The sequence below is a fragment of the Falco naumanni genome, chromosome 5 (assembly GCF_017639655.2).
Source record: "Falco naumanni isolate bFalNau1 chromosome 5, bFalNau1.pat, whole genome shotgun sequence".
In the NCBI taxonomy this organism is placed as follows: Eukaryota; Metazoa; Chordata; class Aves; order Falconiformes; family Falconidae; genus Falco; species Falco naumanni.
This window is the reverse complement of record NC_054058.1, coordinates 88912305-88933201: the sequence shown is the minus strand read 5'-3', so window position 1 is coordinate 88933201 and position 20897 is coordinate 88912305. Positions and strand designations below refer to the sequence as shown.

At 50.0% G+C, this 20897-nt stretch overlaps 9 protein-coding genes and 2 pseudogenes across 9 annotated transcripts; 1 reads left to right on the top strand and 10 right to left on the bottom strand.

Moving 5' to 3' along the window:
• The first annotated feature begins 68 nt into the window (after positions 1 to 68).
• LOC121089403 lies at positions 69 to 20113 on the top strand. Its single transcript, XM_040596606.1, has 2 exons — positions 69 to 373; positions 19110 to 20113. Exons 1-2 carry the CDS (start codon positions 69 to 71, stop codon positions 19549 to 19551), a joined length of 747 nt encoding a protein of 248 aa, XP_040452540.1. The 3' UTR covers positions 19552 to 20113.
• On the bottom strand, positions 1095 to 2417 carry LOC121089300 (polyubiquitin-like). Its single transcript, XM_040596438.1, has 2 exons — positions 2122 to 2417; positions 1095 to 1401 (listed from the first exon to the last, which is right to left on the bottom strand). The coding sequence occupies exons 1-2, from the start codon at positions 2350 to 2352 to the stop codon at positions 1168 to 1170; spliced, it is 465 nt and encodes a 154-aa protein (XP_040452372.1). The 5' UTR covers positions 2353 to 2417; the 3' UTR covers positions 1095 to 1167.
• LOC121089302 lies at positions 2997 to 4321 on the bottom strand (annotated as a pseudogene).
• On the bottom strand, positions 4902 to 6224 carry LOC121089304 (polyubiquitin-like). The gene is made up of 2 exons (XM_040596440.1): positions 5929 to 6224; positions 4902 to 5208 (listed from the first exon to the last, which is right to left on the bottom strand). The coding sequence occupies exons 1-2, from the start codon at positions 6157 to 6159 to the stop codon at positions 4975 to 4977; spliced, it is 465 nt and encodes a 154-aa protein (XP_040452374.1). The 5' UTR covers positions 6160 to 6224; the 3' UTR covers positions 4902 to 4974.
• Positions 6804 to 8126, bottom strand: LOC121089307 (polyubiquitin-like). Its single transcript, XM_040596442.1, has 2 exons — positions 7831 to 8126; positions 6804 to 7110 (listed from the first exon to the last, which is right to left on the bottom strand). The coding sequence occupies exons 1-2, from the start codon at positions 8059 to 8061 to the stop codon at positions 6877 to 6879; spliced, it is 465 nt and encodes a 154-aa protein (XP_040452376.1). The 5' UTR covers positions 8062 to 8126; the 3' UTR covers positions 6804 to 6876.
• LOC121089306 (polyubiquitin-like) lies at positions 8706 to 10028 on the bottom strand. Its single transcript, XM_040596441.1, has 2 exons — positions 9733 to 10028; positions 8706 to 9012 (listed from the first exon to the last, which is right to left on the bottom strand). Exons 1-2 carry the CDS (start codon positions 9961 to 9963, stop codon positions 8779 to 8781), a joined length of 465 nt encoding a protein of 154 aa, XP_040452375.1. The 5' UTR covers positions 9964 to 10028; the 3' UTR covers positions 8706 to 8778.
• Positions 10608 to 11931, bottom strand: LOC121089303 (annotated as a pseudogene).
• LOC121089301 (polyubiquitin-like) lies at positions 12511 to 13833 on the bottom strand. The gene is made up of 2 exons (XM_040596439.1): positions 13538 to 13833; positions 12511 to 12817 (listed from the first exon to the last, which is right to left on the bottom strand). The coding sequence occupies exons 1-2, from the start codon at positions 13766 to 13768 to the stop codon at positions 12584 to 12586; spliced, it is 465 nt and encodes a 154-aa protein (XP_040452373.1). The 5' UTR covers positions 13769 to 13833; the 3' UTR covers positions 12511 to 12583.
• LOC121089299 (polyubiquitin-like) lies at positions 14413 to 15735 on the bottom strand. Its single transcript, XM_040596437.1, has 2 exons — positions 15440 to 15735; positions 14413 to 14719 (listed from the first exon to the last, which is right to left on the bottom strand). Exons 1-2 carry the CDS (start codon positions 15668 to 15670, stop codon positions 14486 to 14488), a joined length of 465 nt encoding a protein of 154 aa, XP_040452371.1. The 5' UTR covers positions 15671 to 15735; the 3' UTR covers positions 14413 to 14485.
• Positions 16316 to 16687, bottom strand: LOC121089297 (ubiquitin). Its single transcript, XM_040596434.1, has one exon. The coding sequence runs from the start codon at positions 16620 to 16622 to the stop codon at positions 16389 to 16391; it is 234 nt and encodes a 77-aa protein (XP_040452368.1). The 5' UTR covers positions 16623 to 16687; the 3' UTR covers positions 16316 to 16388.
• On the bottom strand, positions 17268 to 18589 carry LOC121089298 (polyubiquitin-like). The gene is made up of 2 exons (XM_040596436.1): positions 18295 to 18589; positions 17268 to 17574 (listed from the first exon to the last, which is right to left on the bottom strand). Exons 1-2 carry the CDS (start codon positions 18523 to 18525, stop codon positions 17341 to 17343), a joined length of 465 nt encoding a protein of 154 aa, XP_040452370.1. The 5' UTR covers positions 18526 to 18589; the 3' UTR covers positions 17268 to 17340.
• Positions 20114 to 20897: the final 784 nt, after the last annotated feature.

Genomic DNA, 20897 nt, shown 5'->3' with positions numbered 1-20897 from the left:
CCCCGGCGGGAGCCGGGGGGGGGGAGCGCTAGAGTTAACAAGCGCACACAAAGGGGAGGGGGAGGAGAATGGGAAGGAAAAAGAGTGATTGGCATGACCAAAAAAGGGAAAAGATCACGACCGAGGGGCGGAAAGCTAATCAGAATGACCCTCCCCAAAACCGTCCTTATAAGGCAGGCGCCTCCCCAAGCGGAAGGCAGGGCGGGCAAAAAGGGAAAGAACCGCCCGATTACACAAGAAAGGGGAGGGGCCGAAGCCCGACCACATACCACCAACACCCGGAAGAGAGCAGTCAGTCGGACTCTGACTCCGACTCAGACTCTGCATGGGAGACTTGGCTTGCAAATACAAAGACCAAAATATCACCACTCACATTCAGCAACCTCCACAATAGACTTCAGTGGAGACCCCTTCTTCCTGTTTTTAAAGCACATGAGAACTGCTCCATGACATTTCACCTCATTTCACTTGGAAAGCACATTATAGAAGACTTTAAATAAGCTACTATCTCTGAAATAACAAAGTTTGCTTAATATGCCCAAGTGTTTCCAAAAGATGTCTACCCCGTAACTGGATGATGAGCACCTCACACTAGCCAGAGCACTTTCCAAGCCCCTGGCCCAAAGGCTGTCAGCAGCGAGGTTTCACCACCTCCCCCCACACAGCCACCCAAATGCCAGAGCCTGCTGCTGGCGTCTCATCAAACCCTGCCATCACCTTCGCACCGTTACTCCATCATGGCAAAAACACCTGGGGCAGGACCTGGCAATTAGGGGGCAAAACCTCCCAGCTCAAGAACAACTGCAGTTTCACATTACATTTGCATGCTTACACAACCAAACAGCTGCGTAACATCTGCAGGCTGGCACTGAACTTCAGCCAGCGCTTCAGCTAGTTACGAGAACACTTATACAAACTCGGGAAAAAACACAGCCAAAGGATTAGTTACGCTTACCGGGCATGTGTAAGCCTTGCGTAAGGCAGTTTTGCAATGCCTCTCTCTGTATGTGGAAACTATGTAATTATAGTTTTATTAGACAGCTACACTGGCTAATGGCCAACTAAGAGCTGTTCACATAACTTTAGACATGAACTGTGGATGCAACAGCTTTATTGGAACAGGCAAGTGTAGACAAACTTTTACTTGGAAGTCAGCAAGAAGTCAGTTCAGTTACCACCCCTCAGGCGCAGCACTAGATGCAGGGTGGATTCCTTCTGGATGTTGTAGTCAGAGAGCGTGCGTCCATCTTCCAGCTGCTTGCCAGCAAAGATGAGTCTTTGCTGATCAGGGGGAATGACTTCCTTGTCCTGGATCTTGGCCTTCACGTTCTCAATGGTGTCACTGGGCTCAACTTCCAGGGTGATGGTCTTGCCAGTCAGAGTTTTCACGAAGATCTGCATTTTTATCGCGGGGGCGCGCAGGCCAAGCCAGCACAACAACGCTCCCTCAGCCTGACACAGCTGCAACTGCTAAAATATGAAAATTTGCCCAAGTGTTTCCAAAAGATGTCTACCCCGTAACTGGATGATGAGCACCTCACACTAGCCAGAGCACTTTCCAAGCCCCTGGCCCAAAGGCTGTCAGCAGCGAGGTTTCACCACCTCCCCCCACACAGCCACCCAAATGCCAGAGCCTGCTGCTGGCGTCTCATCAAACCCTGCCATCACCTTCGCACCGTTACTCCATCATGGCAAAAACACCTGGGGCAGGACCTGGCAATCAGGGGGCAAAACCTCCCAGCTCAAGAACAACTGCAGTTTCACATTACATTTGCATGCTTACACAACCAAACAGCTGCGTAACATCTGCAGGCTGGCACTGAACTTCAGCCAGCGCTTCAGCTAGTTACGAGAACACTTATACAAACTCGGGAAAAAACACAGCCAAAGGATTAGTTACGCTTACCGGGCATGTGTAAGCCTTGCGTAAGGCAGTTTTGCAATGCCTCTCTCTGTATGTGGAAACTATGTAATTATAGTTTTATTAGACAGCTACACTGGCTAATGGCCAACTAAGAGCTGTTCACATAACTTTAGACATGAACTGTGGATGCAACAGCTTTATTGGAACAGGCAAGTGTAGACAAACTTTTACTTGGAAGTCAGCAAGAAGTCAGTTCAGTTACCACCCCTCAGGCGCAGCACTAGATGCAGGGTGGATTCCTTCTGGATGTTGTAGTCAGAGAGCGTGCGTCCATCTTCCAGCTGCTTGCCAGCAAAGATGAGTCTTTGCTGATCAGGGGGAATGACTTCCTTGTCCTGGATCTTGGCCTTCACGTTCTCAATGGTGTCACTGGGCTCAACTTCCAGGGTGATGGTCTTGCCAGTCAGAGTTTTCACGAAGATCTGCATTTTTATCGCGGGGGCGCGCAGGCCAAGCCAGCACAACAACGCTCCCTCAGCCTGACACAGCTGCAACTGCTAAAATATGAAAATTTGCCCAAGTGTTTCCAAAAGATGTCTACCCCGTAACTGGATGATGAGCACCTCACACTAGCCAGAGCACTTTCCAAGCCCCTGGCCCAAAGGCTGTCAGCAGCGAGGTTTCACCACCTCCCCCCACACAGCCACCCAAATGCCAGAGCCTGCTGCTGGCGTCTCATCAAACCCTGCCATCACCTTCGCACCGTTACTCCATCATGGCAAAAACACCTGGGGCAGGACCTGGCAATCAGGGGGCAAAACCTCCCAGCTCAAGAACAACTGCAGTTTCACATTACATTTGCATGCTTACACAACCAAACAGCTGCGTAACATCTGCAGGCTGGCACTGAACTTCAGCCAGCGCTTCAGCTAGTTACGAGAACACTTATACAAACTCGGGAAAAAACACAGCCAAAGGATTAGTTACGCTTACCGGGCATGTGTAAGCCTTGCGTAAGGCAGTTTTGCAATGCCTCTCTCTGTATGTGGAAACTATGTAATTATAGTTTTATTAGACAGCTACACTGGCTAATGGCCAACTAAGAGCTGTTCACATAACTTTAGACATGAACTGTGGATGCAACAGCTTTATTGGAACAGGCAAGTGTAGACAAACTTTTACTTGGAAGTCAGCAAGAAGTCAGTTCAGTTACCACCCCTCAGGCGCAGCACTAGATGCAGGGTGGATTCCTTCTGGATGTTGTAGTCAGAGAGCGTGCGTCCATCTTCCAGCTGCTTGCCAGCAAAGATGAGTCTTTGCTGATCAGGGGGAATGACTTCCTTGTCCTGGATCTTGGCCTTCACGTTCTCAAGTGGTGTCACTGGGCTCAACTTCCAGGGTGATGGTCTTGCCAGTCAGAGTTTTCACGAAGATCTGCATTTTTATCGCGGGGGCGCGCAGGCCAAGCCAGCACAACAACGCTCCCTCAGCCTGACACAGCTGCAACTGCTAAAATATGAAAATTTGCCCAAGTGTTTCCAAAAGATGTCTACCCCGTAACTGGATGATGAGCACCTCACACTAGCCAGAGCACTTTCCAAGCCCCTGGCCCAAAGGCTGTCAGCAGCGAGGTTTCACCACCTCCCCCCACACAGCCACCCAAATGCCAGAGCCTGCTGCTGGCGTCTCATCAAACCCTGCCATCACCTTCGCACCGTTACTCCATCATGGCAAAAACACCTGGGGCAGGACCTGGCAATCAGGGGGCAAAACCTCCCAGCTCAAGAACAACTGCAGTTTCACATTACATTTGCATGCTTACACAACCAAACAGCTGCGTAACATCTGCAGGCTGGCACTGAACTTCAGCCAGCGCTTCAGCTAGTTACGAGAACACTTATACAAACTCGGGAAAAAACACAGCCAAAGGATTAGTTACGCTTACCGGGCATGTGTAAGCCTTGCGTAAGGCAGTTTTGCAATGCCTCTCTCTGTATGTGGAAACTATGTAATTATAGTTTTATTAGACAGCTACACTGGCTAATGGCCAACTAAGAGCTGTTCACATAACTTTAGACATGAACTGTGGATGCAACAGCTTTATTGGAACAGGCAAGTGTAGACAAACTTTTACTTGGAAGTCAGCAAGAAGTCAGTTCAGTTACCACCCCTCAGGCGCAGCACTAGATGCAGGGTGGATTCCTTCTGGATGTTGTAGTCAGAGAGCGTGCGTCCATCTTCCAGCTGCTTGCCAGCAAAGATGAGTCTTTGCTGATCAGGGGGAATGACTTCCTTGTCCTGGATCTTGGCCTTCACGTTCTCAAGTGGTGTCACTGGGCTCAACTTCCAGGGTGATGGTCTTGCCAGTCAGAGTTTTCACGAAGATCTGCATTTTTATCGCGGGGGCGCGCAGGCCAAGCCAGCACAACAACGCTCCCTCAGCCTGACACAGCTGCAACTGCTAAAATATGAAAATTTGCCCAAGTGTTTCCAAAAGATGTCTACCCCGTAACTGGATGATGAGCACCTCACACTAGCCAGAGCACTTTCCAAGCCCCTGGCCCAAAGGCTGTCAGCAGCGAGGTTTCACCACCTCCCCCCCACACAGCCACCCAAATGCCAGAGCCTGCTGCTGGCGTCTCATCAAACCCTGCCATCACCTTCGCACCGTTACTCCATCATGGCAAAAACACCTGGGGCAGGACCTGGCAATCAGGGGGCAAAACCTCCCAGCTCAAGAACAACTGCAGTTTCACATTACATTTGCATGCTTACACAACCAAACAGCTGCGTAACATCTGCAGGCTGGCACTGAACTTCAGCCAGCGCTTCAGCTAGTTACGAGAACACTTATACAAACTCGGGAAAAAACACAGCCAAAGGATTAGTTACGCTTACCGGGCATGTGTAAGCCTTGCGTAAGGCAGTTTTGCAATGCCTCTCTCTGTATGTGGAAACTATGTAATTATAGTTTTATTAGACAGCTACACTGGCTAATGGCCAACTAAGAGCTGTTCACATAACTTTAGACATGAACTGTGGATGCAACAGCTTTATTGGAACAGGCAAGTGTAGACAAACTTTTACTTGGAAGTCAGCAAGAAGTCAGTTCAGTTACCACCCCTCAGGCGCAGCACTAGATGCAGGGTGGATTCCTTCTGGATGTTGTAGTCAGAGAGCGTGCGTCCATCTTCCAGCTGCTTGCCAGCAAAGATGAGTCTTTGCTGATCAGGGGGAATGACTTCCTTGTCCTGGATCTTGGCCTTCACGTTCTCAATGGTGTCACTGGGCTCAACTTCCAGGGTGATGGTCTTGCCAGTCAGAGTTTTCACGAAGATCTGCATTTTTATCGCGGGGGCGCGCAGGCCAAGCCAGCACAACAACGCTCCCTCAGCCTGACACAGCTGCAACTGCTAAAATATGAAAATTTGCCCAAGTGTTTCCAAAAGATGTCTACCCCGTAACTGGATGATGAGCACCTCACACTAGCCAGAGCACTTTCCAAGCCCCTGGCCCAAAGGCTGTCAGCAGCGAGGTTTCACCACCTCCCCCCACACAGCCACCCAAATGCCAGAGCCTGCTGCTGGCGTCTCATCAAACCCTGCCATCACCTTCGCACCGTTACTCCATCATGGCAAAAACACCTGGGGCAGGACCTGGCAATCAGGGGGCAAAACCTCCCAGCTCAAGAACAACTGCAGTTTCACATTACATTTGCATGCTTACACAACCAAACAGCTGCGTAACATCTGCAGGCTGGCACTGAACTTCAGCCAGCGCTTCAGCTAGTTACGAGAACACTTATACAAACTCGGGAAAAAACACAGCCAAAGGATTAGTTACGCTTACCGGGCATGTGTAAGCCTTGCGTAAGGCAGTTTTGCAATGCCTCTCTCTGTATGTGGAAACTATGTAATTATAGTTTTATTAGACAGCTACACTGGCTAATGGCCAACTAAGAGCTGTTCACATAACTTTAGACATGAACTGTGGATGCAACAGCTTTATTGGAACAGGCAAGTGTAGACAAACTTTTACTTGGAAGTCAGCAAGAAGTCAGTTCAGTTACCACCCCTCAGGCGCAGCACTAGATGCAGGGTGGATTCCTTCTGGATGTTGTAGTCAGAGAGCGTGCGTCCATCTTCCAGCTGCTTGCCAGCAAAGATGAGTCTTTGCTGATCAGGGGGAATGACTTCCTTGTCCTGGATCTTGGCCTTCACGTTCTCAATGGTGTCACTGGGCTCAACTTCCAGGGTGATGGTCTTGCCAGTCAGAGTTTTCACGAAGATCTGCATTTTTATCGCGGGGGCGCGCAGGCCAAGCCAGCACAACAACGCTCCCTCAGCCTGACACAGCTGCAACTGCTAAAATATGAAAATTTGCCCAAGTGTTTCCAAAAGATGTCTACCCCGTAACTGGATGATGAGCACCTCACACTAGCCAGAGCACTTTCCAAGCCCCTGGCCCAAAGGCTGTCAGCAGCGAGGTTTCACCACCTCCCCCCACACAGCCACCCAAATGCCAGAGCCTGCTGCTGGCGTCTCATCAAACCCTGCCATCACCTTCGCACCGTTACTCCATCATGGCAAAAACACCTGGGGCAGGACCTGGCAATCAGGGGGCAAAACCTCCCAGCTCAAGAACAACTGCAGTTTCACATTACATTTGCATGCTTACACAACCAAACAGCTGCGTAACATCTGCAGGCTGGCACTGAACTTCAGCCAGCGCTTCAGCTAGTTACGAGAACACTTATACAAACTCGGGAAAAAACACAGCCAAAGGATTAGTTACGCTTACCGGGCATGTGTAAGCCTTGCGTAAGGCAGTTTTGCAATGCCTCTCTCTGTATGTGGAAACTATGTAATTATAGTTTTATTAGACAGCTACACTGGCTAATGGCCAACTAAGAGCTGTTCACATAACTTTAGACATGAACTGTGGATGCAACAGCTTTATTGGAACAGGCAAGTGTAGACAAACTTTTACTTGGAAGTCAGCAAGAAGTCAGTTCAGTTACCACCCCTCAGGCGCAGCACTAGATGCAGGGTGGATTCCTTCTGGATGTTGTAGTCAGAGAGCGTGCGTCCATCTTCCAGCTGCTTGCCAGCAAAGATGAGTCTTTGCTGATCAGGGGGAATGACTTCCTTGTCCTGGATCTTGGCCTTCACGTTCTCAATGGTGTCACTGGGCTCAACTTCCAGGGTGATGGTCTTGCCAGTCAGAGTTTTCACGAAGATCTGCATTTTTATCGCGGGGGCGCGCAGGCCAAGCCAGCACAACAACGCTCCCTCAGCCTGACACAGCTGCAACTGCTAAAATATGAAAATTTGCCCAAGTGTTTCCAAAAGATGTCTACCCCGTAACTGGATGATGAGCACCTCACACTAGCCAGAGCACTTTCCAAGCCCCTGGCCCAAAGGCTGTCAGCAGCGAGGTTTCACCACCTCCCCCCACACAGCCACCCAAATGCCAGAGCCTGCTGCTGGCGTCTCATCAAACCCTGCCATCACCTTCGCACCGTTACTCCATCATGGCAAAAACACCTGGGGCAGGACCTGGCAATTAGGGGGCAAAACCTCCCAGCTCAAGAACAACTGCAGTTTCACATTACATTTGCATGCTTACACAACCAAACAGCTGCGTAACATCTGCAGGCTGGCACTGAACTTCAGCCAGCGCTTCAGCTAGTTACGAGAACACTTATACAAACTCGGGAAAAAACACAGCCAAAGGATTAGTTACGCTTACCGGGCATGTGTAAGCCTTGCGTAAGGCAGTTTTGCAATGCCTCTCTCTGTATGTGGAAACTATGTAATTATAGTTTTATTAGACAGCTACACTGGCTAATGGCCAACTAAGAGCTGTTCACATAACTTTAGACATGAACTGTGGATGCAACAGCTTTATTGGAACAGGCAAGTGTAGACAAACTTTTACTTGGAAGTCAGCAAGAAGTCAGTTCAGTTACCACCCCTCAGGCGCAGCACTAGATGCAGGGTGGATTCCTTCTGGATGTTGTAGTCAGAGAGCGTGCGTCCATCTTCCAGCTGCTTGCCAGCAAAGATGAGTCTTTGCTGATCAGGGGGAATGACTTCCTTGTCCTGGATCTTGGCCTTCACGTTCTCAATGGTGTCACTGGGCTCAACTTCCAGGGTGATGGTCTTGCCAGTCAGAGTTTTCACGAAGATCTGCATTTTTATCGCGGGGGCGCGCAGGCCAAGCCAGCACAACAACGCTCCCTCAGCCTGACACAGCTGCAACTGCTAAAATATGAAAATTTGCCCAAGTGTTTCCAAAAGATGTCTACCCCGTAACTGGATGATGAGCACCTCACACTAGCCAGAGCACTTTCCAAGCCCCTGGCCCAAAGGCTGTCAGCAGCGAGGTTTCACCACCTCCCCCCACACAGCCACCCAAATGCCAGAGCCTGCTGCTGGCGTCTCATCAAACCCTGCCATCACCTTCGCACCGTTACTCCATCATGGCAAAAACACCTGGGGCAGGACCTGGCAATTAGGGGGCAAAACCTCCCAGCTCAAGAACAACTGCAGTTTCACATTACATTTGCATGCTTACACAACCAAACAGCTGCGTAACATCTGCAGGCTGGCACTGAACTTCAGCCAGCGCTTCAGCTAGTTACGAGAACACTTATACAAACTCGGGAAAAAACACAGCCAAAGGATTAGTTACGCTTACCGGGCATGTGTAAGCCTTGCGTAAGGCAGTTTTGCAATGCCTCTCTCTGTATGTGGAAACTATGTAATTATAGTTTTATTAGACAGCTACACTGGCTAATGGCCAACTAAGAGCTGTTCACATAACTTTAGACATGAACTGTGGATGCAACAGCTTTATTGGAACAGGCAAGTGTAGACAAACTTTTACTTGGAAGTCAGCAAGAAGTCAGTTCAGTTACCACCCCTCAGGCGCAGCACTAGATGCAGGGTGGATTCCTTCTGGATGTTGTAGTCAGAGAGCGTGCGTCCATCTTCCAGCTGCTTGCCAGCAAAGATGAGTCTTTGCTGATCAGGGGGAATGACTTCCTTGTCCTGGATCTTGGCCTTCACGTTCTCAATGGTGTCACTGGGCTCAACTTCCAGGGTGATGGTCTTGCCAGTCAGAGTTTTCACGAAGATCTGCATTTTTATCGCGGGGGCGCGCAGGCCAAGCCAGCACAACAACGCTCCCTCAGCCTGACACAGCTGCAACTGCTAAAATATGAAAATTTGCCCAAGTGTTTCCAAAAGATGTCTACCCCGTAACTGGATGATGAGCACCTCACACTAGCCAGAGCACTTTCCAAGCCCCTGGCCCAAAGGCTGTCAGCAGCGAGGTTTCACCACCTCCCCCCACACAGCCACCCAAATGCCAGAGCCTGCTGCTGGCGTCTCATCAAACCCTGCCATCACCTTCGCACCGTTACTCCATCATGGCAAAAACACCTGGGGCAGGACCTGGCAATCAGGGGGCAAAACCTCCCAGCTCAAGAACAACTGCAGTTTCACATTACATTTGCATGCTTACACAACCAAACAGCTGCGTAACATCTGCAGGCTGGCACTGAACTTCAGCCAGCGCTTCAGCTAGTTACGAGAACACTTATACAAACTCGGGAAAAAACACAGCCAAAGGATTAGTTACGCTTACCGGGCATGTGTAAGCCTTGCGTAAGGCAGTTTTGCAATGCCTCTCTCTGTATGTGGAAACTATGTAATTATAGTTTTATTAGACAGCTACACTGGCTAATGGCCAACTAAGAGCTGTTCACATAACTTTAGACATGAACTGTGGATGCAACAGCTTTATTGGAACAGGCAAGTGTAGACAAACTTTTACTTGGAAGTCAGCAAGAAGTCAGTTCAGTTACCACCCCTCAGGCGCAGCACTAGATGCAGGGTGGATTCCTTCTGGATGTTGTAGTCAGAGAGCGTGCGTCCATCTTCCAGCTGCTTGCCAGCAAAGATGAGTCTTTGCTGATCAGGGGGAATGACTTCCTTGTCCTGGATCTTGGCCTTCACGTTCTCAATGGTGTCACTGGGCTCAACTTCCAGGGTGATGGTCTTGCCAGTCAGAGTTTTCACGAAGATCTGCATTTTTATCGCGGGGGCGCGCAGGCCAAGCCAGCACAACAACGCTCCCTCAGCCTGACACAGCTGCAACTGCTAAAATATGAAAATTTGCCCAAGTGTTTCCAAAAGATGTCTACCCCGTAACTGGATGATGAGCACCTCACACTAGCCAGAGCACTTTCCAAGCCCCTGGCCCAAAGGCTGTCAGCAGCGAGGTTTCACCACCTCCCCCCACACAGCCACCCAAATGCCAGAGCCTGCTGCTGGCGTCTCATCAAACCCTGCCATCACCTTCGCACCGTTACTCCATCATGGCAAAAACACCTGGGGCAGGACCTGGCAATTAGGGGGCAAAACCTCCCAGCTCAAGAACAACTGCAGTTTCACATTACATTTGCATGCTTACACAACCAAACAGCTGCGTAACATCTGCAGGCTGGCACTGAACTTCAGCCAGCGCTTCAGCTAGTTACGAGAACACTTATACAAACTCGGGAAAAAACACAGCCAAAGGATTAGTTACGCTTACCGGGCATGTGTAAGCCTTGCGTAAGGCAGTTTTGCAATGCCTCTCTCTGTATGTGGAAACTATGTAATTATAGTTTTATTAGACAGCTACACTGGCTAATGGCCAACTAAGAGCTGTTCACATAACTTTAGACATGAACTGTGGATGCAACAGCTTTATTGGAACAGGCAAGTGTAGACAAACTTTTACTTGGAAGTCAGCAAGAAGTCAGTTCAGTTACCACCCCTCAGGCGCAGCACTAGATGCAGGGTGGATTCCTTCTGGATGTTGTAGTCAGAGAGCGTGCGTCCATCTTCCAGCTGCTTGCCAGCAAAGATGAGTCTTTGCTGATCAGGGGGGAATGACTTCCTTGTCCTGGATCTTGGCCTTCACGTTCTCAATGGTGTCACTGGGCTCAACTTCCAGGGTGATGGTCTTGCCAGTCAGAGTTTTCACGAAGATCTGCATTTTTATCGCGGGGGCGCGCAGGCCAAGCCAGCACAACAACGCTCCCTCAGCCTGACACAGCTGCAACTGCTAAAATATGAAAATTTGCCCAAGTGTTTCCAAAAGATGTCTACCCCGTAACTGGATGATGAGCACCTCACACTAGCCAGAGCACTTTCCAAGCCCCTGGCCCAAAGGCTGTCAGCAGCGAGGTTTCACCACCTCCCCCCACACAGCCACCCAAATGCCAGAGCCTGCTGCTGGCGTCTCATCAAACCCTGCCATCACCTTCGCACCGTTACTCCATCATGGCAAAAACACCTGGGGCAGGACCTGGCAATCAGGGGGCAAAACCTCCCAGCTCAAGAACAACTGCAGTTTCACATTACATTTGCATGCTTACACAACCAAACAGCTGCGTAACATCTGCAGGCTGGCACTGAACTTCAGCCAGCGCTTCAGCTAGTTACGAGAACACTTATACAAACTCGGGAAAAAACACAGCCAAAGGATTAGTTACGCTTACCGGGCATGTGTAAGCCTTGCGTAAGGCAGTTTTGCAATGCCTCTCTCTGTATGTGGAAACTATGTAATTATAGTTTTATTAGACAGCTACACTGGCTAATGGCCAACTAAGAGCTGTTCACATAACTTTAGACATGAACTGTGGATGCAACAGCTTTATTGGAACAGGCAAGTGTAGACAAACTTTTACTTGGAAGTCAGCAAGAAGTCAGTTCAGTTACCACCCCTCAGGCGCAGCACTAGATGCAGGGTGGATTCCTTCTGGATGTTGTAGTCAGAGAGCGTGCGTCCATCTTCCAGCTGCTTGCCAGCAAAGATGAGTCTTTGCTGATCAGGGGGAATGACTTCCTTGTCCTGGATCTTGGCCTTCACGTTCTCAATGGTGTCACTGGGCTCAACTTCCAGGGTGATGGTCTTGCCAGTCAGAGTTTTCACGAAGATCTGCATTTTTATCGCGGGGGCGCGCAGGCCAAGCCAGCACAACAACGCTCCCTCAGCCTGACACAGCTGCAACTGCTAAAATATGAAAATTTGCCCAAGTGTTTCCAAAAGATGTCTACCCCGTAACTGGATGATGAGCACCTCACACTAGCCAGAGCACTTTCCAAGCCCCTGGCCCAAAGGCTGTCAGCAGCGAGGTTTCACCACCTCCCCCCACACAGCCACCCAAATGCCAGAGCCTGCTGCTGGCGTCTCATCAAACCCTGCCATCACCTTCGCACCGTTACTCCATCATGGCAAAAACACCTGGGGCAGGACCTGGCAATTAGGGGGCAAAACCTCCCAGCTCAAGAACAACTGCAGTTTCACATTACATTTGCATGCTTACACAACCAAACAGCTGCGTAACATCTGCAGGCTGGCACTGAACTTCAGCCAGCGCTTCAGCTAGTTACGAGAACACTTATACAAACTCGGGAAAAAACACAGCCAAAGGATTAGTTACGCTTACCGGGCATGTGTAAGCCTTGCGTAAGGCAGTTTTGCAATGCCTCTCTCTGTATGTGGAAACTATGTAATTATAGTTTTATTAGACAGCTACACTGGCTAATGGCCAACTAAGAGCTGTTCACATAACTTTAGACATGAACTGTGGATGCAACAGCTTTATTGGAACAGGCAAGTGTAGACAAACTTTTACTTGGAAGTCAGCAAGAAGTCAGTTCAGTTACCACCCCTCAGGCGCAGCACTAGATGCAGGGTGGATTCCTTCTGGATGTTGTAGTCAGAGAGCGTGCGTCCATCTTCCAGCTGCTTGCCAGCAAAGATGAGTCTTTGCTGATCAGGGGGAATGACTTCCTTGTCCTGGATCTTGGCCTTCACGTTCTCAATGGTGTCACTGGGCTCAACTTCCAGGGTGATGGTCTTGCCAGTCAGAGTTTTCACGAAGATCTGCATTTTTATCGCGGGGGCGCGCAGGCCAAGCCAGCACAACAACGCTCCCTCAGCCTGACACAGCTGCAACTGCTAAAATATGAAAATTTGCCCAAGTGTTTCCAAAAGATGTCTACCCCGTAACTGGATGATGAGCACCTCACACTAGCCAGAGCACTTTCCAAGCCCCTGGCCCAAAGGCTGTCAGCAGCGAGGTTTCACCACCTCCCCCCACACAGCCACCCAAATGCCAGAGCCTGCTGCTGGCGTCTCATCAAACCCTGCCATCACCTTCGCACCGTTACTCCATCATGGCAAAAACACCTGGGGCAGGACCTGGCAATCAGGGGGCAAAACCTCCCAGCTCAAGAACAACTGCAGTTTCACATTACATTTGCATGCTTACACAACCAAACAGCTGCGTAACATCTGCAGGCTGGCACTGAACTTCAGCCAGCGCTTCAGCTAGTTACGAGAACACTTATACAAACTCGGGAAAAAACACAGCCAAAGGATTAGTTACGCTTACCGGGCATGTGTAAGCCTTGCGTAAGGCAGTTTTGCAATGCCTCTCTCTGTATGTGGAAACTATGTAATTATAGTTTTATTAGACAGCTACACTGGCTAATGGCCAACTAAGAGCTGTTCACATAACTTTAGACATGAACTGTGGATGCAACAGCTTTATTGGAACAGGCAAGTGTAGACAAACTTTTACTTGGAAGTCAGCAAGAAGTCAGTTCAGTTACCACCCCTCAGGCGCAGCACTAGATGCAGGGTGGATTCCTTCTGGATGTTGTAGTCAGAGAGCGTGCGTCCATCTTCCAGCTGCTTGCCAGCAAAGATGAGTCTTTGCTGATCAGGGGGAATGACTTCCTTGTCCTGGATCTTGGCCTTCACGTTCTCAATGGTGTCACTGGGCTCAACTTCCAGGGTGATGGTCTTGCCAGTCAGAGTTTTCACGAAGATCTGCATTTTTATCGCGGGGGCGCGCAGGCCAAGCCAGCACAACAACGCTCCCTCAGCCTGACACAGCTGCAACTGCTAAAATATGAAAATTTGCCCAAGTGTTTCCAAAAGATGTCTACCCCGTAACTGGATGATGAGCACCTCACACTAGCCAGAGCACTTTCCAAGCCCCTGGCCCAAAGGCTGTCAGCAGCGAGGTTTCACCACCTCCCCCCACACAGCCACCCAAATGCCAGAGCCTGCTGCTGGCGTCTCATCAAACCCTGCCATCACCTTCGCACCGTTACTCCATCATGGCAAAAACACCTGGGGCAGGACCTGGCAATCAGGGGGCAAAACCTCCCAGCTCAAGAACAACTGCAGTTTCACATTACATTTGCATGCTTACACAACCAAACAGCTGCGTAACATCTGCAGGCTGGCACTGAACTTCAGCCAGCGCTTCAGCTAGTTACGAGAACACTTATACAAACTCGGGAAAAAACACAGCCAAAGGATTAGTTACGCTTACCGGGCATGTGTAAGCCTTGCGTAAGGCAGTTTTGCAATGCCTCTCTCTGTATGTGGAAACTATGTAATTATAGTTTTATTAGACAGCTACACTGGCTAATGGCCAACTAAGAGCTGTTCACATAACTTTAGACATGAACTGTGGATGCAACAGCTTTATTGGAACAGGCAAGTGTAGACAAACTTTTACTTGGAAGTCAGCAAGAAGTCAGTTCAGTTACCACCCCTCAGGCGCAGCACTAGATGCAGGGTGGATTCCTTCTGGATGTTGTAGTCAGAGAGCGTGCGTCCATCTTCCAGCTGCTTGCCAGCAAAGATGAGTCTTTGCTGATCAGGGGGAATGACTTCCTTGTCCTGGATCTTGGCCTTCACGTTCTCAATGGTGTCACTGGGCTCAACTTCCAGGGTGATGGTCTTGCCAGTCAGAGTTTTCACGAAGATCTGCATTTTTATCGCGGGGGCGCGCAGGCCAAGCCAGCACAACAACGCTCCCTCAGCCTGACACAGCTGCAACTGCTAAAATATGAAAATTTGCCCAAGTGTTTCCAAAAGATGTCTACCCCGTAACTGGATGATGAGCACCTCACACTAGCCAGAGCACTTTCCAAGCCCCTGGCCCAAAGGCTGTCAGCAGCGAGGTTTCACCACCTCCCCCCACACAGCCACCCAAATGCCAGAGCCTGCTGCTGGCGTCTCATCAAACCCTGCCATCACCTTCGCACCGTTACTCCATCATGGCAAAAACACCTGGGGCAGGACCTGGCAATCAGGGGGCAAAACCTCCCAGCTCAAGAACAACTGCAGTTTCACATTACATTTGCATGCTTACACAACCAAACAGCTGCGTAACATCTGCAGGCTGGCACTGAACTTCAGCCAGCGCTTCAGCTAGTTACGAGAACACTTATACAAACTCGGGAAAAAACACAGCCAAAGGATTAGTTACGCTTACCGGGCATGTGTAAGCCTTGCGTAAGGCAGTTTTGCAATGCCTCTCTCTGTATGTGGAAACTATGTAATTATAGTTTTATTAGACAGCTACACTGGCTAATGGCCAACTAAGAGCTGTTCACATAACTTTAGACATGAACTGTGGATGCAACAGCTTTATTGGAACAGGCAAGTGTAGACAAACTTTTACTTGGAAGTCAGCAAGAAGTCAGTTCAGTTACCACCCCTCAGGCGCAGCACTAGATGCAGGGTGGATTCCTTCTGGATGTTGTAGTCAGAGAGCGTGCGTCCATCTTCCAGCTGCTTGCCAGCAACGATGAGTCTTTGCTGATCAGGGGGAATGACTTCCTTGTCCTGGATCTTGGCCTTCACGTTCTCAATGGTGTCACTGGGCTCAACTTCCAGGGTGATGGTCTTGCCAGTCAGAGTTTTCACGAAGATCTGCATTTTTATCGCGGGGGCGCGCAGGCCAAGCCAGCACAACAACGCTCCCTCAGCCTGACACAGCTGCAACTGCTAAAATATGAAAATTTGCCCAAGTGTTTCCAAAAGATGTCTACCCCGTAACTGGATGATGAGCACCTCACACTAGCCAGAGCACTTTCCAAGCCCCTGGCCCAAAGGCTGTCAGCAGCGAGGTTTCACCACCTCCCCCCACACAGCCACCCAAATGCCAGAGCCTGCTGCTGGCGTCTCATCAAACCCTGCCATCACCTTCGCACCGTTACTCCATCATGGCAAAAACACCTGGGGCAGGACCTGGCAATCAGGGGGCAAAACCTCCCAGCTCAAGAACAACTGCAGTTTCACATTACATTTGCATGCTTACACAACCAAACAGCTGCGTAACATCTGCAGGCTGGCACTGAACTTCAGCCAGCGCTTCAGCTAGTTACGAGAACACTTATACAAACTCGGGAAAAAAACACAGCCAAAGGATTAGTTACGCTTACCGGGCATGTGTAAGCCTTGCGTAAGGCAGTTTTGCAATGCCTCTCTCTGTATGTGGAAACTATGTAATTATAGTTTTATTAGACAGCTACACTGGCTAATGGCCAACTAAGAGCTGTTCACATAACTTTAGACATGAACTGTGGATGCAACAGCTTTATTGGAACAGGCAAGTGTAGACAAACTTTTACTTGGAAGTCAGCAAGAAGTCAGTTCAGTTACCACCCCTCAGGCGCAGCACTAGATGCAGGGTGGATTCCTTCTGGATGTTGTAGTCAGAGAGCGTGCGTCCATCTTCCAGCTGCTTGCCAGCAACGATGAGTCTTTGCTGATCAGGGGGAATGACTTCCTTGTCCTGGATCTTGGCCTTCACGTTCTCAATGGTGTCACTGGGCTCAACTTCCAGGGTGATGGTCTTGCCAGTCAGAGTTTTCACGAAGATCTGCATTTTTATCGCGGGGGCGCGCAGGCCAAGCCAGCACAACAACGCTCCCTCAGCCTGACACAGCTGCAACTGCTAAAATATGAAAATTTGCCCAAGTGTTTCCAAAAGATGTCTACCCCGTAACTGGATGATGAGCACCTCACACTAGCCAGAGCACTTTCCAAGCCCCTGGCCCAAAGGCTGTCAGCAGCGAGGTTTCACCACCTCCCCCCCACACAGCCACCCAAATGCCAGAGCCTGCTGCTGGCGTCTCATCAAACCCTGCCATCACCTTCGCACCGTTACTCCATCATGGCAAAAACACCTGGGGCAGGACCTGGCAATCAGGGGGCAAAACCTCCCAGCTCAAGAACAACTGCAGTTTCACATTACATTTGCATGCTTACACAACCAAACAGCTGCGTAACATCTGCAGGCTGGCACTGAACTTCAGCCAGCGCTTCAGCTAGTTACGAGAACACTTATACAAACTCGGGAAAAAACACAGCCAAAGGATTAGTTACGCTTACCGGGCATGTGTAAGCCTTGCGTAAGGCAGTTTTGCAATGCCTCTCTCTGTATGTGGAAACTATGTAATTATAGTTTTATTAGACAGCTACACTGGCTAATGGCCAACTAAGAGCTGTTCACATAACTTTAGACATGAACTGTGGATGCAACAGCTTTATTGGAACAGGCAAGTGTAGACAAACTTTTACTTGGAAGTCAGCAAGAAGTCAGTTCAGTTACCACCCCTCAGGCGCAGCACTAGATGCAGGGTGGATTCCTTCTGGATGTTGTAGTCAGAGAGCGTGCGTCCATCTTCCAGCTGCTTGCCAGCAAAGATGAGTCTTTGCTGATCAGGGGGAATGACTTCCTTGTCCTGGATCTTGGCCTTCACGTTCTCAATGGTGTCACTGGGCTCAACTTCCAGGGTGATGGTCTTGCCAGTCAGAGTTTTCACGAAGATCTGCATTTTTATCGCGGGGGCGCGCAGGCCAAGCCAGCACAACAACGCTCCCTCAGCCTGACACAGCTGCAACTGCTAAAATATGAAAATTTGCCCAAGTGTTTCCAAAAGATGTCTACCCCGTAACTGGATGATGAGCACCTCACACTAGCCAGAGCACTTTCCAAGCCCCTGGCCCAAAGGCTGTCAGCAGCGAGGTTTCACCACCTCCCCCCACACAGCCACCCAAATGCCAGAGCCTGCTGCTGGCGTCTCATCAAACCCTGCCATCACCTTCGCACCGTTACTCCATCATGGCAAAAACACCTGGGGCAGGACCTGGCAATCAGGGGGCAAAACCTCCCAGCTCAAGAACAACTGCAGTTTCACATTACATTTGCATGCTTACACAACCAAACAGCTGCGTAACATCTGCAGGCTGGCACTGAACTTCAGCCAGCGCTTCAGCTAGTTACGAGAACACTTATACAAACTCGGGAAAAAACACAGCCAAAGGATTAGTTACGCTTACCGGGCATGTGTAAGCCTTGCGTAAGGCAGTTTTGCAATGCCTCTCTCTGTATGTGGAAACTATGTAATTATAGTTTTATTAGACAGCTACACTGGCTAATGGCCAACTAAGAGCTGTTCACATAACTTTAGACATGAACTGTGGATGCAACAGCTTTATTGGAACAGGCAAGTGTAGACAAACTTTTACTTGGAAGTCAGCAAGAAGTCAGTTCAGTTACCACCCCTCAGGCGCAGCACTAGATGCAGGGTGGATTCCTTCTGGATGTTGTAGTCAGAGAGCGTGCGTCCATCTTCCAGCTGCTTGCCAGCAAAGATGAGTCTTTGCTGATCAGGGGGAATGACTTCCTTGTCCTGGATCTTGGCCTTCACGTTCTCAATGGTGTCACTGGGCTCAACTTCCAGGGTGATGGTCTTGCCAGTCAGAGTTTTCACGAAGATCTGCATTTTTATCGCGGGGGCGCGCAGGCCAAGCCAGCACAACAACGCTCCCTCAGCCTGACACAGCTGCAACTGCTAAAATATGAAAATTTGCCCAAGTGTTTCCAAAAGATGTCTACCCCGTAACTGGATGATGAGCACCTCACACTAGCCAGAGCACTTTCCAAGCCCCTGGCCCAAAGGCTGTCAGCAGCGAGGTTTCACCACCTCCCCCCACACAGCCACCCAAATGCCAGAGCCTGCTGCTGGCGTCTCATCAAACCCTGCCATCACCTTCGCACCGTTACTCCATCATGGCAAAAACACCTGGGGCAGGACCTGGCAATCAGGGGGCAAAACCTCCCAGCTCAAGAACAACTGCAGTTTCACATTACATTTGCATGCTTACACAACCAAACAGCTGCGTAACATCTGCAGGCTGGCACTGAACTTCAGCCAGCGCTTCAGCTAGTTACGAGAACACTTATACAAACTCGGGAAAAAACACAGCCAAAGGATTAGTTACGCTTACCGGGCATGTGTAAGCCTTGCGTAAGGCAGTTTTGCAATGCCTCTCTCTGTATGTGGAAACTATGTAATTATAATTTCACGGAAAAAGAAAAACATAAGGGGACAGAAATTACTCTCACTGATTGGAAAAAAATACAAATTGCATGTGCCGATTGGGCCCCAACAGACACACTAGCATTCCCGGTCCGAGTGACAGACGGGGGACAGAGGGTTCATTCGCCCTTAAACCCTAAAGATATACAAGCGATTGTTAAAGCAATAGCAGACAGAGGACTCAATTCGGCCATGGTCTCCACCCTCATAGATGGGGTTTTTGGGGGAGATGATTTGCTCCCGTTCGATAGAAAACAGACCTGTAGGTTGATTTTTGACGGGGCAGGGATGATTGTGTTTAAACAAGAATGGGAAGAGAACTGTGCGAGGCAGTTAGCCCGAGTAACCGGAGCTGATCATCCGCTACACGGCTCCAGTCTACAGCGGTTGATGGGTACAGACCCAACAATGATTACCCCCCAAGCATAAGCCCAGGGCCTGCGGGCCCATGAAGTTATGGCAACCACCCGTGCAGCTAGAAAGGCTATTCGCGTAACCTCTAGAGTTATTGCCAAGCCATCACCATGGTCCACAATAAAACTAATGAAAGCTGTGAGTTTTTATCTGCAGGACCGGATCATCGGACACCCCCGTAACCAGTACACCCTGGTGTCAAGAGAAGACGACGAGTCGGCAAGCGGCCTGTCCGCATCTGAGGGCTCTGCACCGGCGGAGTCCAGACAACGGCGATACAGCCCCCACAGGGGGGATCCAGAGCCGGCTAGAAAGGGTCAACATCATGTTTGTAGAACACCAACAACTGCTTTAAAAATGTACTTGATCAGTATTTTCCCCGATTTTCCCTGGCTCTCCCCAAGTATCCCAAGCTACACTCCATTACCCCCAGTCGCTTCCTAAGTGCCAGTTGCTCAGTGTGCCTTATCTTTATACTCTTTTTTAGAAATAATTTTACTATTTTAGCCTGTTTAGTTAAGCATAGAGGGGGGGGGAAATGTTGCTAGGTAGGGCCTGGCGGCCGGAAGATCTCGCGCTGTACGGAAACACAGGGCCCCCCTCCAGATAGCCAACAGCTTTTAATTTATGATGTAAGCAGACGGAAGTGACATTGTAAACCTAGGCTATATAGTGTCACGTCGTTCAGCAATAAAGGCCATTTGCCATCCACCACATTGGTGTCTGTGAGCTGATGGACCGCGCGGCCAGGGGTTGGCCGCCGTGCCGTTCCTGAACCAGGTCACCGCGCGCCTGTAAAAAGGCAACAAGTGGTGCCGAAACCCGGGAAAATCACCTGGAGTCGGGTGAACGGCGGCCGGAGCGGCAGGACCAGCCCGGCGGGGAGGACGCTCCCGGACCAGTCAAGAGGATGGAAGCTCTTGCGAAGGTCGTATTACAACTGCATAAGCAGTGGGGTATTGACTGTAAGCCCAAAGATTTTACTCTCGCAGTTGCGAGACTTTTGGAGCTGGGGGTCATTGACCAGCCGGTGGATATACTCCACCCAGATGTGTGGGACAAATGTTCCCGCGCTTTATGCGATGAAACGATGTCTACTGGTAGTGGGAAAAATCTGAAAGCGTGGGGGAAAGTCGTCCAGGCTCTCCAAAAAGCTAGACACGAGCAGGAGACCTGGAAAGCTGCCAGGGATTGTCTGTTAACCACCCCGCGGGTGGGAATTGGGGCGGCTACGCAAACCTCACGCCCCCCGGCTGAGGAGGGTTCCGTCGACCCTCAAAGCCGACAGAAAAGTGACGCGCCCACTCAGCGTCCGAAAGACTCTAACATCTTCAGCTCGCCCACAGACTCCTAGGCGAACT